This window comes from Chrysochloris asiatica, unplaced genomic scaffold (assembly GCF_000296735.1).
Source record: "Chrysochloris asiatica unplaced genomic scaffold, ChrAsi1.0 scaffold00046, whole genome shotgun sequence".
Lineage (NCBI taxonomy): Eukaryota > Metazoa > Chordata > Mammalia > Afrosoricida > Chrysochloridae > Chrysochloris > Chrysochloris asiatica.
Window position 1 is genome coordinate 8,951,290 of NW_006408564.1, and position 15,847 is coordinate 8,967,136.

The window sequence follows — 15,847 nt, forward strand, 5'->3', positions numbered from 1 at the left end:
CTTTGGCAGGATATTTTTCTAGTGCAATATGTATTCATTATCTTGACTACTGCTTCCATGGGTACTGACTTCGGATACTAGTAAAATGAAATCCTTGACAACTTCAATATTTTCTGTTTATCGTGACATTGGCTTATGGATCCAGTTGTGAAGAATTTTTTCTAAGTTTTGAGGTGTAATCCATACTAAAGCTTGAATTCTTTGACATTAATAATAATAAGTGCTTCAAGTCTTCTTCACTTTCAGCGAGCAAAGTTGTTGGTCTGCTAGACAATAATATTCTTTCTTGTATTTATTTTTATTCTTGTTCAATTGTTAGGCCCAATTTCCAGTGTGATTTCTGTGACAAGAGCTGCTACTCAACTGCACTTATATTTTCATAATAAATAATAAGGAGTTGTACTGCGAATTTAAAACAGAATGGCCCTAAAAGAAGCTGGCATAACACAAAGGGCACAACTACGATTTATTGGCTCAGTAACTCTCGGTAACGTCTGTAACCCAATTTTTTTTATATGAAATAGGCCGAAAGTTTTTGCAATAAATATTAAGTCATTGCTATGTGTAAAGCATGGAGACCTGGTGTGGCAATGAGGGATAATGTGCTGGACTGTATAATCGGTTTGACCCGCAAGGTAAGCAGTTCAAGCTCACCAGCCATTCTCTGGAAACCCTATACAGAGTCACAACCAACTTGACATCACTTAACAGCAACATGTTTAAGGCATGGAGTCCTGGTGTGGCGGTATAGGATAAGCATTAGACCACAAGTAGGTTTGAACCGCAAAGTCGACAGTTCAAGCTTGTCAGCTGCTTCTTGGAAACCCTATATAGTGTCACTATGAGTTGGAGATGACTGCAGATCACTTAACAACACAATGCATAAGGCATTGCCTGGGCACTAGAGAAAGTCCTGAGTGGTACGAATGGTTTGCACTCACCTCCAAATGTAGGCTGTTCAAACTCACCCGGCAGCACAGCAGAAGAAAGGCTGGACATCAGCTTTTGTAAAGGGTCCAACCAATCAAACCCTGCATGGAGACCTCTTCTACTCTCTAACACATGGGCTCACATTTAGTCAGAATCGAAAACAAGGAGTTTGCTTTCTAGTTCATAGACAATACAGAGGTAAGGAGGATACAGGCACTGCTCTCAAGAGGTATACGTCTAATACCACAGAAACATAATAATATCAGGAAGTCTATAAAGGCTTCAACCATGAACCTTGTGGTTCACAGTCCAGTGCTTATCATATGGAGCTAGTGCACTTCCCAAACTGCCATCGAAGCACAGATGAAACTTTAAAGATGACATTTACATTTAAAATAGGATTTCTGAGGTTTTTAAATCTTCGTGGAAGCAGAAAACCTCATCTTTCTCCCATAGAGTAGCTGGCGGTTTCGAACCGTGGACCTTGTGGTTCACAGTTCAGTGTATATAAATATATGGAAAGGTCAAATAACTGGAGAATCTGGAAAGGGTACAAAAGAATTGCTTACTTTAGGTACGCTGTTGTTCTGTGCAGTCAAATGCATTGTGACTCTAAGTGACCGTACAGGACGGACAAAGTCTGACTTCCCCACAGGGTTTCTAGGTTGTTAGTTTTACACAGCCAGCTGTCATGTCTTTGCTCCCACAGGGCAGGGGGCAGGTTCAAACTCCTGACCTTTCAGCTAGCAGCTGAGAGTTGAAGTCACCATGGCTCCTTTCGGCTGCCCCTGAACCAGTAAATCTGGTTTATCTTGTATTCCAAAAACGTTAATTGGAATGAATGAGAAAGGCAAAAGATTATATGAGACTAAAATCAAGCAATATTTTGATTTGAGTTGGGTCAACTTCCATTTTAGAGTGGAAATAAATGGTGAATAAAAAATAGTTTTAATTTTAACAAATACTAAAAAATACTTAACTATTAATTTTAACAAATATTTACTAAAAGTGGAGCATTGGCGAAACCCTATTTCTCTCTTTAGTAATGTTTTGGCAATTTTGATAAGGTATACATGATGTTCATTGATTCCACATATGTAATTCTAATGGTCCCAACATGTATTGGATTAATTTTTTCCACAAAACTTTTAAGAAGTGATTATAAGCTTAAGAAGTTAGTATATTAAGATCTGACTGAAAAACCATCACCTTCCCATCCTACTTTGGTTTATCTTTTAGCAACTGAAAACCTGTGTAGCAATTGCACACAATTTGTCAGAGCAGTAAGGAAACTGCCATGCTGGTTTCACATTCCAATCATCTGTTCATCTGTTTTGCAGAAGAACAAATAAAAAATGCTTTTGATTTAACTTCAAATCTCTTTTTTAAAGTCCCAGATCTCTTGAACCGTTTGTCTTCTGGGCTCAGAAACATTTGTTTGTTAAATATTCAATCACGCCCCAGTGCCAGGAACATCAATAGAGTTTGCCTGATTAACTGTAGCACAGCATATGTATGCTGAAGATGACAATGATTTCCCCAAGGAGGCAGTATTTCCTCTGTAGACCTACGCTTCTTAAAAGGACATGCAGATGGGCGTTTGGACAATAATATCTGGATGCACAAAATGGATTGCTCTTGCTGGGTTGTAATTTTGAAAAGATCATTTTAATGACTCTTGAGGGCCACCTACTTGGAGCAGATGGGACCCAGGCTCTTTGAATTGCAACTTTAATGTTGATTGAGTCAGGGGAAAACTCTGTTTTAGCCTTTGTAAAAGTGAATGATCTTACATATTTATATTTCAATTGATTTCTAATTCAGTCTATCATGGAAAAAGTCTTCTATTATGTTCGTAAAATTTTTATATAACAAAACAGATCAGGCAATATTCCAAACATAGTTTTTTTTGTTTTTGTTTTTTTGGTGGCTGTTCAGAATTTGTAATAGAGACTGAACCACCAGGAGTCTTTACCTTTGCCCAAGGTTGCTTTAAAAAAGTTATAACATGCCAACAACAACAACAGCAATGCAGAGTCAAGTTACAGGAACCAAGGGGCCTGTGGCTTCTGTGGCGTTGTGGGTTAATGCACTGGACTACAAAGTCGTTTGAACCACAAGGTCAGTGGTTCAAGCTCACCAGCCACTCCTTGGAAATCCCATACAGGGTCACTGTGGGTCGGAACCGACTCAAGGGCACTTAACACAACAACAACAATTTGTTGTTGGTTAGGACCATTGAGTCAGTTCCAATTCATAGCGACCCTCTACGGGATTCCAAGGAGCAGCTGGCGGGTTTGAACTGCCAGCAGTCCAGTACTTAGCCTACAGCACCACAATAACATTTTGTTGCTGTGTTTGTTAAGTGCCACCAAGTCGGTTCTGACTCACAGTGACCCTGTACACTGTTTCCAAGGAGTGGCTGGTGGGTTTGAACCACCAACCTCGTGGTTAGTAGTCCAGTACTTATCCTACAGCACCACAGCAGAACTCCACTTTAGTGTGTAACAGTAAAGGTATGTAGATGTGAAGAGCCTAAAAGGACTGCGCACACAGAATAAATATTAAATATCCCTGGAGGGTTTATGCTGTTGTTAAATGCTGTCAAGTTGGTTCAATTCACAGAGACCCTGTATAGGATTTCCAAGGAGCAGTTGATGGGTTTGAACTTCAACCTTGTGGCTAGCAGTCCAGTGCTTATCCAACAGCCCTACACCAAGTATGCTATATTGTAATTCTTAATATACAGGAATAAAAATGTAAGGCAATACATTCAAAGTAGAATCCTTTCATTCTTTCCAAATACATAATCCGACAATTCAGCATTTAAGAGCTGTATATATATATATAAACAGCCTCCTGTGGAATAAATATTCTTACTATTTTATGTATGTAAATGTGTGTGAGAAAGCAGTTAAAAATCATTAGTCAAGTATGCAGCAGGGAATGGTTAATGGAATATTCCAGACATAGGCAATGAGGAAAAAATGTAACAAAAATGGAATGATTTAGCTACTGAGTGTTGAAACTACCTTGAAACAACAACACTAAGAAAGCTGGGAGGGAAAACTGAAAAGGCCCTTTTAATTTATTGCTTGTAAATATGTCCTTCCCAAGCACCTACAGAGTTAGGTAGAAAGAACTAGAAGTTTACTAGCTAATTTGAACAGTACAGGCAGTGAGAACACATAATTCATGATCAAATACGGATACATTTTTGGCTCAAATGTTCCAATTTGCACTGTTAGACAAGACAAATTACCCGCCCTTGCAAATATCCACTTCAGTATGTGATACATGGCCAGAGTTTGGAAAAATGATAGTATTTCTAGATGAAAAATTAAATCAGAGGAGTAATAAAATATTAATACAAAGCTAACTACTCAAGTTGCAAACCAGGTGTATATATATACTGAAAGCCATGTTGGAAATAATGGCATAAAAAGTACAAAATAGAGACCATTATAGTAATGTGCGTGTATGTTTATCCCTTCAGATGCTGCAATACTATGAAAGGCACTCCACTTTAACAGCTTCCCTAAGATAATTTGTTTTACATGGTAGTCTTGATTTTATAGCTCACCATAAAATATATTTCCATAGTGTGCTTTTCAAATAAGCAGTATAACTTCAAAATTAATTGGGTACCAGTAATACATGTCTACCTAGGGAATAAAATACAGTCAATGCAAGGACTAGGATAAAAGTAAATGTAAAAATTTATAATTTTGAGGTTCTCAGATTTTTCTACCATACTAATGAAGATATCTGATGTGAACTAATTATAAGCAACTTAAATTACAAAAACATCATATTACTGATAACATATTTTAATTGGTCTTTAGTACTGAGTATATACTTCTATTTTATGATAATAACATAATTTGAAGTTACTTAATTTATATGCTGCTGAATACATCTAATTTCCCTTTTAAAATACTCAATGGTCTAATATCAAATAAACTTTTAATTATAAGTTATAAACATCAAGCCTGACAAGTAATGTAATTATAACTCATTTGTCCACCATTATTTATAACATGGCATTTCATGTTTTTCTTAAGTATGATGTTACTCCAAGGATATGCAACCAATGGAAAGATACCTCAACTGATTACAATTATTCTTCTTAATAAATTATATATAAATAAGCACTTAAAACATGTAATACTAATTTCTCATTGAATTGCAAAGTTAATAAATGAAAAAATGTAATCTTACAGGGAAAAGAAAAAAATCCCAAAAATACACAATGAAAAAAAAACGGATACAAAGAAGGAGTCATTACAAATTCTAGAACTTGCTTAAATTAAGTTGGCACTTCTGTTGGTCTTACTTTTGAATTTTGATTTGCAGCTCTTTAATCTTTAAGGAGTTCTGGTGTGGCGCTGTGGGTTAATGCACCAGAATGCAAAGCTGTTTGAACTGCAAGGTCAGTGGTTCAAGCTCACCAGCTGCTCCTTGGAAACCCTATACAGAGTCACTATGGGTCAGAATCGACTTGACGGCACTTAACAACAACAACAATCTCTCTAACAGCAAACCTACACACCAAGGCAGGGCTTCTGCACCTCTTTTTGGCTGTCCTTTGAGCAGGCTCTGACTATAGGTGTACCGGAGCAGGTATTAGCAATGACATGATCTCACTGCATTATCATTCTGTTGGGTACAGCACAAGGGAAACTATGTAGCTGTGCCAGTGAGGGGTTGGATAACACATGATAAATATGCTTCCGGTTTCATGGTTTGTGTTGTTGCTAAACGCTGTAAGTCGGTTCTGACTCACAGTAGTCCGGTGTCTATCCTACAGTGCCACAACAGGACTCCCTCAGCTTTATACAGTTGGTAATAAACATTGGTGGGTGTCAGAAGTAGAGCAGCTATTAGCAGAAGACAGTGGTGCTAAGTTAACACATTCAGAATGAGTATTCTTCATCTTCCTGTGAAGTTTTATTGTTTCTTCTCAAGGCTTAGCCTTCACATAGGTGGAAAAGGTAAAGATTCTCAAGTGGTGGTAAGGACAGTTTCTTCATAATACATTCCTACTAGTTACTACTTCCCGCCTGACAGTAGTTCTTTGGGGTTAGGCAAGAAAGACGGTACTGTGCACATGGGAAGAGGAGAGGACCGTGCCATTAATAAAACTACGGTTGTTGTTGTTGTTAAGGGCTGTTGAGTCAAGTCTGACTCATAGCCACCCTTTATAGGGTTTCTGAGGAGCAGCTCATGGGTCTGAACCCAACCTGTGTCTAGCAGTCCAGCGCTGATCCTACAGCGTCATACCAGGAGATACTAATTAATTTATCAGAGCCCTGCTGTAGTGCTGCAGGATAAGCACTGGACCTGCCGCTTCTTAGAAACCCCAGAGAGGGTCTCTATGAGTTGGAATCTACTCAATGGCATACAACAATTAATTGATCGGATTTATCTGTTTATGCTATAGAAGAATTAACAGCTGAGTCCTCCTGGGATGGGTTTGTTGAAAGATGGGAGACGTTACTAGGTACTGAAGACAATGTTCACTTTACAGCTTGCCTCTAAATCTAAGGGTCGGAAATTCAAACCCACCCAGCAGTTCCATAGGAAAAGATCTGACAACCAATTCAGTAAAGATTACAGCCAAGAAAGCCCTATAGGGCAATTGTACTCTGTCATGAGGAGTCATTATGAGTCAGAAGTCAACTTGATGGCACTCAACACCAACGCAGCGTGATATTATTAAGGGTTGTTGTTGTTGTTGTTAAGTGCCATCGAGTCGGGTCCGACCCATAGCGACCCTGTACAGGGTTTCCGAGGGTGTAAATCTTTACGGGAGTAGAAAGCCTCATCTTTCTCCCGCGGAGCGGCTGGTAGTTTCGAACCGCTGACCTTAAGGTTCGCAGCCCAATTTGTAACAGCAGGAACTAAGATTCTGGCATCAAATGTGCTCCTTATGTACTTGAACAACATGGTTTACAGCAGGTTTGTGTTTGGTATGAATCAAATTTCATTACACTTACAAACTAAGATATTGTGAAAAAAGGCTCCTCAATGCAGTTTGTTGATGATACTAGTTTAAAGACGCAAAATCACTGTTACTGCCCGAAGAAGCCGACTGTATTCTCAACTGGCTTTGAAGGAGAAATTTAAGCTGTTGGACTCTCTACTTTCCACTTTTCAAAGGATTGATCAGTTAAAAGTTATTTTTTAAAGTTTTGTAAGCAAACCTAAAAATGATTTTCTATTTTTCTATATGTTTTTATACCGAAATGATTTGTATAATTTCACTAGGCCATAATATTACTGTAATTTGATTTTTAAATAATGATTTTTCCCAGAAAATAGGAATGTCCATCATTAGAGAATAAGGCTAAAGAAATTGCAAACATAAATTCATATCAAATGGGAAAAAGCATTATCATAATGCATTAGGTTCTAATAATGTTTCAGAATTACATTTTATTTTTAACAAGTTTTAAAAATAATTTTAATGAATTTAACAAATTTATAAAATATATTTGTATTCTAAATAATTACAAAACAGACAACCTTCTATAAGACAAGTCCCAACACTAATCCATAATTCATTATCTAAACTTTAATTGGCACAACTTTTGTAATTCTGATACTATATGGAAAATAATGAGTCCTAATAGGTCTAAGGTTAAAAGATGGCAGGGGAGCAAGGAAGCTAGAAAACGAACAATTCAGAAAGTTTAGCAACTGCAATACAACGTCCCCAGAGATCCAGACCACTGTGCTCTTAAAATTTACTGATCTTGCAATCATATAACTCAGGGGTGGGAGACTTTGTTCCTGCCAAAATTTTAAGATCATTCATGGGCCGTACCAAATCATCAACTTAAAAATTAACCTGCTATATTTGGTCAAACATTTAATTAATTCATTCCTAATGTGATGGCTGGAACTGTGGTTGCCTTACCAGGGCTACACCAAATGATTTCGCAGGCCTTAAATGGTTCACAGGCCAGACATTCCCCACCCCTGATATAAATGAACTGCATATTACTTGACATTCTGTTAGATAAAAATTAAAATGAAAAAATAAAACAAAACAAAAACAGCCTCAAAACTGGTTTCTGTAATTAAAAGTGCAACTGGCTAACTGTTAATAAAAAGGCAGCAATTTCGAGTTACCATAACAACCTGCTGCAACTGTTGAATGACATTGCAATCTGTCACATTTTTATAAATAGCAGTAGTTTCCAACCCCCTCCCCACTTCATTTCAACTGGTTTTCATGCTCGCTGGTGCTAATGGAACAACTGAGCTTTAAAATGACTTCACTCATCAAGCAGTGTACCTCTTCGCTGCTGTCATCGCTGTAAAAATCATCTTCGGAATGGGCACCTCTGGGCATTCCACTGTTCTCCTCTTTTAGATCTAAAATAAATGGGCACTCTTCTGGGGACATACTCTGATGAGTCTTCCCATGAGGTGCTGACCGTGGTCTGGATGAAAAAGTGAAAATGTCCTTGGGAACAATCTGGCTTTCCCCTGCTTGGTGGTGATGCTCGCTTTCCTTGCTAACTTCTGACCACTGGTGTGAAATGTTGCAGGAGTCCTCATCCAGTTGTAAAGACTGTCTGCTAGATTCCAAATGGGGAATGTGATCAAAATTTTCAGGAAATATCCACTCATCTGACATTTAGAAAAGATGACAAAAATTAGAGTAGCATTCCATAAAAGTGTTAAGTAGGCAGGAGGTCAGGTTAACATTTTTTGCTGTTGAAACAAAGACTTATCAGATAATGCAAAATCCATGAGAGACAATTTATCCACCATCTTGTACCTTGCTAAACATTTAACACTTAAGATTGGTGCTTACAGCTACAGGCAATTCACTTGCACTTCTTTCTCATCTGAATAGAATTTATATACTGGACAGGAATTTATAAGACTGAAATAATTATCACCTGGCCTGCAGCAAGTTCTTTATAGCACTGTCTCATGAATCACACATCCCAGAAGGGAAACGATTCCAAATTTGAGCTACTAATATCTCTTTTTAACTACAGAAGAACCAAGCACTTAACACTCTCTCCATTCTACTGATTGAAATAGAACCATTTATAGATCTTTATGGAATCCTGGTGTGGCAGTGTGTGTTAATGTCCTGGAGTGCAAGGTTGGTTCAAACTGCAAGGCCAGTGGTTCAAGCTCACCAGCTAGCTACTCCTCTGAAATTCTATACAGGGTCACTATGAGTCAAAACTGACTTGACAGCACTTAACAACAATAACAACAACATAGAACTTAATGTTTAATTTTATGAGAGAATGCTTTAACATTATTTCTTTTTTTTCATATAACATTATTTATTTTCTTTAAAAATATAGCACGTTCCTTCCAGGATAGATTTTTAACAAAATATTTATAATTTTATATAACATTAAGATTTCATTTTATAACTCTGTGATCCAGGCAAACTGAAAAGAGTAAATCTTTATAATTAATATTAAAGATATGTATACTTTCTTCTTTAAGGAGCTCTGGTAGCGTAGTGGTTACGAATCGGGCTGCGAACCTTAAGGTCAGCGGTTCGAAACTACCAGCTGCTCCGCGGGAGAAAGATGAGGCTTTCTACTCCCGTAAAGATTTACACCCTCGGAAACCCTGTACAGGGTCGCTATGGGTCGGACCCGACTAGACGGCACTTAACAACAACAACAACAACAAAAATAACATAAATGTATATTTCTTAAAGAAAGTCTACTAGGAACAAAGTATTTTCTGATTTTCAGGGACAGAGTCTGTAGGTAAACACGGAGGGCAGGATGAAGCTACTTCATCTGATCACTTCTTCAGGGTATTGCAAATGATTTTGCTTCAGGGTAGCTATGTGCCAGTGACATAAATAGACTCACTGAGGCACAGTCCGGATTGCTGTCTTATTTTGGGCCTTATCCATGTTGTTCTGTAAACACAGTAGGTGCTCTACAAATGTTGAAAATAATTCCCAATATACAACATACCCAATGTGTTACGTTATAGATATTGGTAAGTACACAAAATTGGAAAGTGACATACATTATGCAGCTAAACAACTTGTATGACCTATTGCCGAACACATTATTAACTGTCAAAAAGTCATAGTAAAAAGACTGTTTTACACCAAACTAAGTCTAATTATCTCACCACCACATGCTTTTTTCTAAAATTTGTAGTTTTACCTTAAGTATTTCCATATCAATTGTAATGAATAATTTGGTGTGTTTTCTTAGGAAAATATGTAAATTACTGTGTAATCACAATATTGCAGCAAACAAGATAAATGCAAGAATGATCACCTAAACATCTAATTAGTTTTTCTACACAGTCAGATTTATGCTAGAGACACTAATTGCGCCTAACATTTTAATGAAGGTTTCAACACTGCATAAATAAGACTGACAAACTACAAACAATTTTCATTTATTTTCCTTTTTCCCTTGCTCAAAAACAATTTGCCTTTGTACAAGTACCACACACCTGCTAGGAAAGATATGGTGATGGGCTGAGGGCTGTACACTCCAACCATCCCACTGTAAAGAGGACTGGAGAAATGTAACAATAGATAATCGTTGGGCACGGTGACACTGTCATGTGAGACTTAAAAGTTTAAAAATTTCATCCAGAACAGGACAACTGGTGCTTTACAAGTTGAGAATAAGAATACTCTTTCATCCATTAAAGTTTGAAATAAAATTGAGGTTAAAAGGAGAATGATATATTTTAACAAGTGACAGAATTCCAACTTTCCACAATGACAGGGGTTGAGAGACTTAATGTGTTTATATTCTATTAATTATGAACAAGATGCCAACCTGCTTGAACAGGAGACTGGGGTCCTGAAGTTCTGGGGTTCCATGTCTCTTCTCTTTCTTGGGATGCACAGGTGAAGACAGCTGTTGCTTTATCTTCATTTCTGTCATTGCCTGAAGAATTGCCTTTTTCAGAATAAATATTTCCCATGAAACTTTTTTTCAATATTTATAAAAGCAATTAATTTTCAAAATATAGAAATAATTTGATATATTTTTCAACGTGATTAGTTAAAAGCAAGCTGTTGTTGTGTGCCATAAAGTTGGTTCCAACTCATAGTGACCCTGTATAGAGTTTGCAAGAGCGGCTGACAGGTTTGAACTGCCAACCTTGCAGTTACCAGTCCAGTGTTTATCCTGAAGCAGCACCATGACTTTAAAAAAGCACGTCAGAGGTAATGCTATGGAGTCTGTACATTATTTTATCCCTTTTTACTAGCATGCTCTAAAGAGGACCTTTACAGCATTTTTTGTCAGGATTTATAATTCTTTGATATTTGCAAAGGAACATTTTTACTTTAAGAATGTGGTGCTGTAGGATAACCAATGGACTGCTAACCACAAGGTTGGTGGTTCAAACCCACCAGCTGCTCCTTGGAAATCCTACACAGGGTCGCTTTAAGTCAGAATAGACTCAAAGGAATTTAACAGCAACAACAATATACAGCTGAAGGAAATCTAAAAACCACGTAAGTGTTAAGACCCATATAAGGGTCTTATATTTTTTTCCCTTTGGTTTCACATAAAACTTATTTAAGTTACAGTTCTTACACTAAACTATATCTCTATAACAAAGGTTTTTGAAGCAAACAAGATAAATGCAAGAATGATCACCTAAACACCTAATTCATTTTTCTACACAGATTTATGCTAAATAAATGGATTCAGGCATTATTATAGAATTAAATTTTTTATCACAATTTTTTAAAAACTATATCAAATCTAGCAGGCAAAATTTCAGCCTAGTCAAGAACCTCTACTTTTGAGAAATTATGCTAACAGATATGTGTATATATATATATATATATATATATATATACAAAACTATACATAGATGCTTTAAGACCAGTATTTTCAGGAATGATTATAGTAGTCACATATTTATTTAATGCTTTACTGGTAGCAAAGAGTTTAAAACTTAACCTATATTATATCAGAAGACAAACAGTCCAGAGGACATAAATGAAAAAGGAAAAACTCAAATAGTCAAGTTCAATGGTAGTAAAGTTTGCAGGTCAGAATTTACTCTGTCACATTTGGGTTATCATTATTTTTTAAAATAAATTTGATTTGGGTGAAAGTTACAGAGCACATTAATTTTCCATTCAACAATTCATACAAATTTTATTTTGTGGCATTGATTGGAATCTTTACAAATATAATAGCACTCTTCCCACTTCTTCCCAATATTTACGGCTGCCCTTGGTTCTTCTTTTCTATTCCATCTTGCCTTCAGAGACTTGTCTCTGAGCAAATGCTGACCTTTTTATTTTGTATGGTTGATTATTCCAATGAGTGCATACCTCCCCTCATTGTTACTATTCACCCTGTAAGTCTTCCTATCATTTGGCTGGAATTGAGCTGGGCGTGAGTTCAAGTCCAAGTTTGAGGGCTGTCAAAGGGCCATTGCCTTAGGGGTTCCACCAGTGTCTATCAGACCAGTAAGCCTGCTCTTTTTCATTTTCATGAGTCTCTTGATCCACAGTTTCCTCTTACTTTATCCAAGAGCTCCTATTGTAATTTCTTTCAGAGTAGGTCAGTAGTGGTAGCTTGGCATCATCTAGTTCTTCTGGTCTCAGTGTCATGGAGGCTGGGGTTCCATTGGTCCATTGATCCTTTTGAGTGTTTCCTTGAATCTTTAATTTTCTTCACGTTTCTTTGTTTCAGATGGGGATAGACCAATAGTTATACCTGAGATGACCTCTCATGAGTTTTTAGGATCACAGTTGTTACATACCAAAGTAGGAAGTGAAACATCGCCTTTGCAAGCTGTTGTTGTTGTTAGGGGCTGTCTAGTGTACTCCGATTCATAGAGCCCCTATGAACAACAGAATGAAACACTGCCTGGTCCTATGTCATCCTCACAATTATTGTTGCAGCCACTGTGTCAACCCACTTCATTGAAGTCTTTCTCTTTTTCATTGACCCTCTATTTTATGAAACATGGTGTCCTTTTCCAGGGACTAGTTCCTCCTTACAATATGTCCAAAGTACATGGGATCTAGTCTCATCATTGTTACTTCCAAAAGCATTCTTGCTATATCTCTTTCAAGACAGATTTGTTATTCTGGCAGTTCACAGTACTTTCAGTATTTTTGCCAACACCAAAATTCAAATGTATCAATTCTTTGTGGACTATATTATGCCAACAGACCTTGGTGTCCCTAAGATTATGGTCCTGAGCCTCTATGCATTTGAGCCATTAAAAAACAAACAACAACAACAAAAACTTCATAATATAAACTTATTTGCGTTAGAGAGTAAAAGTGGGAAGTTCTTTTATTTCTATAGTAAAATCAAACAAACAAGAAGACTAAAACCCATTGCCTTTGAGTCAGCTTTGACTCACAGTGACCCTAGAGGACAACAGAACTCCCCTATATGGTTTTCAGCCTATAAATCTTTACAAAAACAGACTGTCAACATCTTTATACCATGGAGTGGCTAGTAGTCAAGTATTAAACTGCAGTAACATCAGGGCTATTTGTTTCTATGGTTGCTGTTGTTGGTAAGCGCCATCATATCAGTTCTGACTCATAGTCACCCTGTACAGGGTTTCTGAGGAGTGCCTGGTGGGTTTGAATCGCCTACCTTGCAGGTGGTAGTCCAGTACTTAGCCTACAGTGCCACATCAATACTCCTTTTCTATGGCACTATTTAATCTGGCAAATCTCTGCTAGGTCTGCAGAGGAATTTTTTCTGCAGAAAATTTGATTTTCATAATCCCTGTAGAACATTTATATTTTAAATGAATTGGTTCATAATCTGGAACTTACAACCTGCAGAGATTGATTCTATTGCCCTGAAAAATACACAGATATAAGACAGCATTGAATTCGTGCCATACCGCTGGGGGTCTCTGTCCTTTCCCTGCTGGCGCTTCTTAACTGTAATCTTCTTCTGTTCTGAGTCTTATCTACAGATGGTTCTTGAGGAGGATGTGGATGCATAATCTGGAGACTGGCTGGTCCATTTTCATATCAAAGAACAAAAAGCCAAAATAAAAGCAATATATGTTTTCAAATAACTAAATAAATAAGATTACTGCTATCACAAGAATATTCATGTGTCATTTTGATATAAAAACATAAAACTGTATCACAAACACAAGATTTTTCTTCACAGAGAATAGAAATTGGATTTATATTAATTGGATAATAAGCTATGTTAAAAATGTAAATAATAATATTCACAGTAGTAGTATTTATTGACTGTTTAATAGCTCAGCACAATGCCAGGTGCAGACCATGACTCCTTGTGAGGAAGCAGACTGACTAAATGAGGGTGCTGTTATAAACTACTAGTGCTACCAGCAATCACAACCCCATTTTACAGATCAGAAAACTAAGGCTCATAGAATTTAAGAAAATCCAGGCCTCACAAATAGCCATACAACTGGGACTGGATATTTTACGTTATTAACTTCCTTATGTCAGTTATACTCCAAAGGGAGTATTATCTGTAATAATGATCATCAGTTTCTAAATCAAATCAAATGAACTCAAATGCCCCTACTGTCTACTCTCACCTGAGTTGGCTAATAGAAAAACAGGTAGGGAGTGGTAAGGCTTGGGTTCTTATATCAATCTATCCAATGATTACATACCACACATTATTTTCTTAGCCTTGAAACTCTAATCTGAAAAATGGGGCAAAAATCCTTTCCTAACTCACAGGGTTATTTTGCATATCAAATGATAAAACTCATAGGGTTATTTTGCATATCAAATGATAAACTTTATAAATGAAATGATTTAACTAAAATATAAAATTAAGAAAACTTAAAATGCCATGGAGTTCAAAATATATCAAAAATGGAGGGATTTTTCCATCAAAAAGTAAAAACACAACATGCTTTATCACTTTGAGATTAATGAAAAATAAAAAGATAGGTCACAGAAAATAATGTATTCCGTGGTTATTCTATGGATTTAAGACCTAATCATGTCTCTAGCTTGTGATGTATCGTACTTAGAACATTTCTCACAATATTTACTAGCTATCAGTCTTTATGCCTTACTCTCTCTTACCATGAATAGGCCCAGTCTGCTTTACATGGTGAATGTTTTCTTTATCTCTGTGCTCCTCAGACTCAGATATCAATAAAGTTGACATGTCTGCACAGCTAACACACTTCTCTACAGTGGACTGTAGGCAGGATCTGTTATTTTTGGACCCAATGGATCTTATTGTCTATAAGGAAAAAGTAATTTGTACATTTTAAAACAGAAAAAACTACCTTTATTTTCTGTAAAGAAATTTAATTTACACAAGAAAAATAATCATCGGACAAATAAAGGGTGGCGGGGGGGCCCTAAAGATAATGAAAAGGTTAAAAAGTGAAGGAGATGACAATTATGGTAGAAAATGAAAAAGAAATGGAAGGAGAAAAACAACATGAGATCAACTAGAAAACAAGCAATTCTCTGAGACAATACCAGTCAAAATGGTTGCTCATTTGCTAGACTCTACCATTAGTAGGCTGAATGAAAGAGGAAGCTTTGGCTCCTGTCAAAATGTATCACCTCAGAAACCCTACACTAAGTTAATTGTGAGTCATAATTAACTCAGTGGCAATGGGTAGCTGGTTAACCATTAGTGGGAGGAAGTTAAAATTAAAATTAAAAACTACTGCTGTGTGTCAGAAATTCAAAGGAAATTAAAAACAAAACATGTAACACTTGAGAATCTGTTCGTGGAAAAGTGTCTTGTGATGATACAAATCTATTTTAAAGGAAGGAGTAAAATGCACTCATAAATTTTGTGAACATATTTAATAAAAACTATACTCTAAAATGTTATGTTGACATTGCAAAAAGGAAAAACCATCACAAGGTCTTTTAAAATCCAGTTTTTCTGTTCCAAATTGTTCACACCTTCTGCTTTTCACATGT

At 36.7% G+C, this 15,847-nt stretch overlaps 1 protein-coding gene across 1 annotated transcript in view; it reads right to left on the reverse strand.

Moving 5' to 3' along the window:
* Positions 1 to 15,847, reverse strand: part of LOC102834024 (chromosome unknown open reading frame, human C3orf67) — a 443,079-nt gene that overhangs the window by 163,426 nt on the left and 263,806 nt on the right. Inside the window, exons 9-12 of the mRNA XM_006862094.1 lie at positions 14,984 to 15,146; positions 13,801 to 13,917; positions 10,737 to 10,859; positions 8,234 to 8,571 (exon numbers count right to left, since the gene is read on the reverse strand). Of these exons, the coding sequence (XP_006862156.1) occupies positions 8,234 to 8,571; positions 10,737 to 10,859; positions 13,801 to 13,917; positions 14,984 to 15,146 (741 nt within the window). The remainder of the gene's footprint in view (positions 1 to 8,233; positions 8,572 to 10,736; positions 10,860 to 13,800; positions 13,918 to 14,983; positions 15,147 to 15,847) is intronic.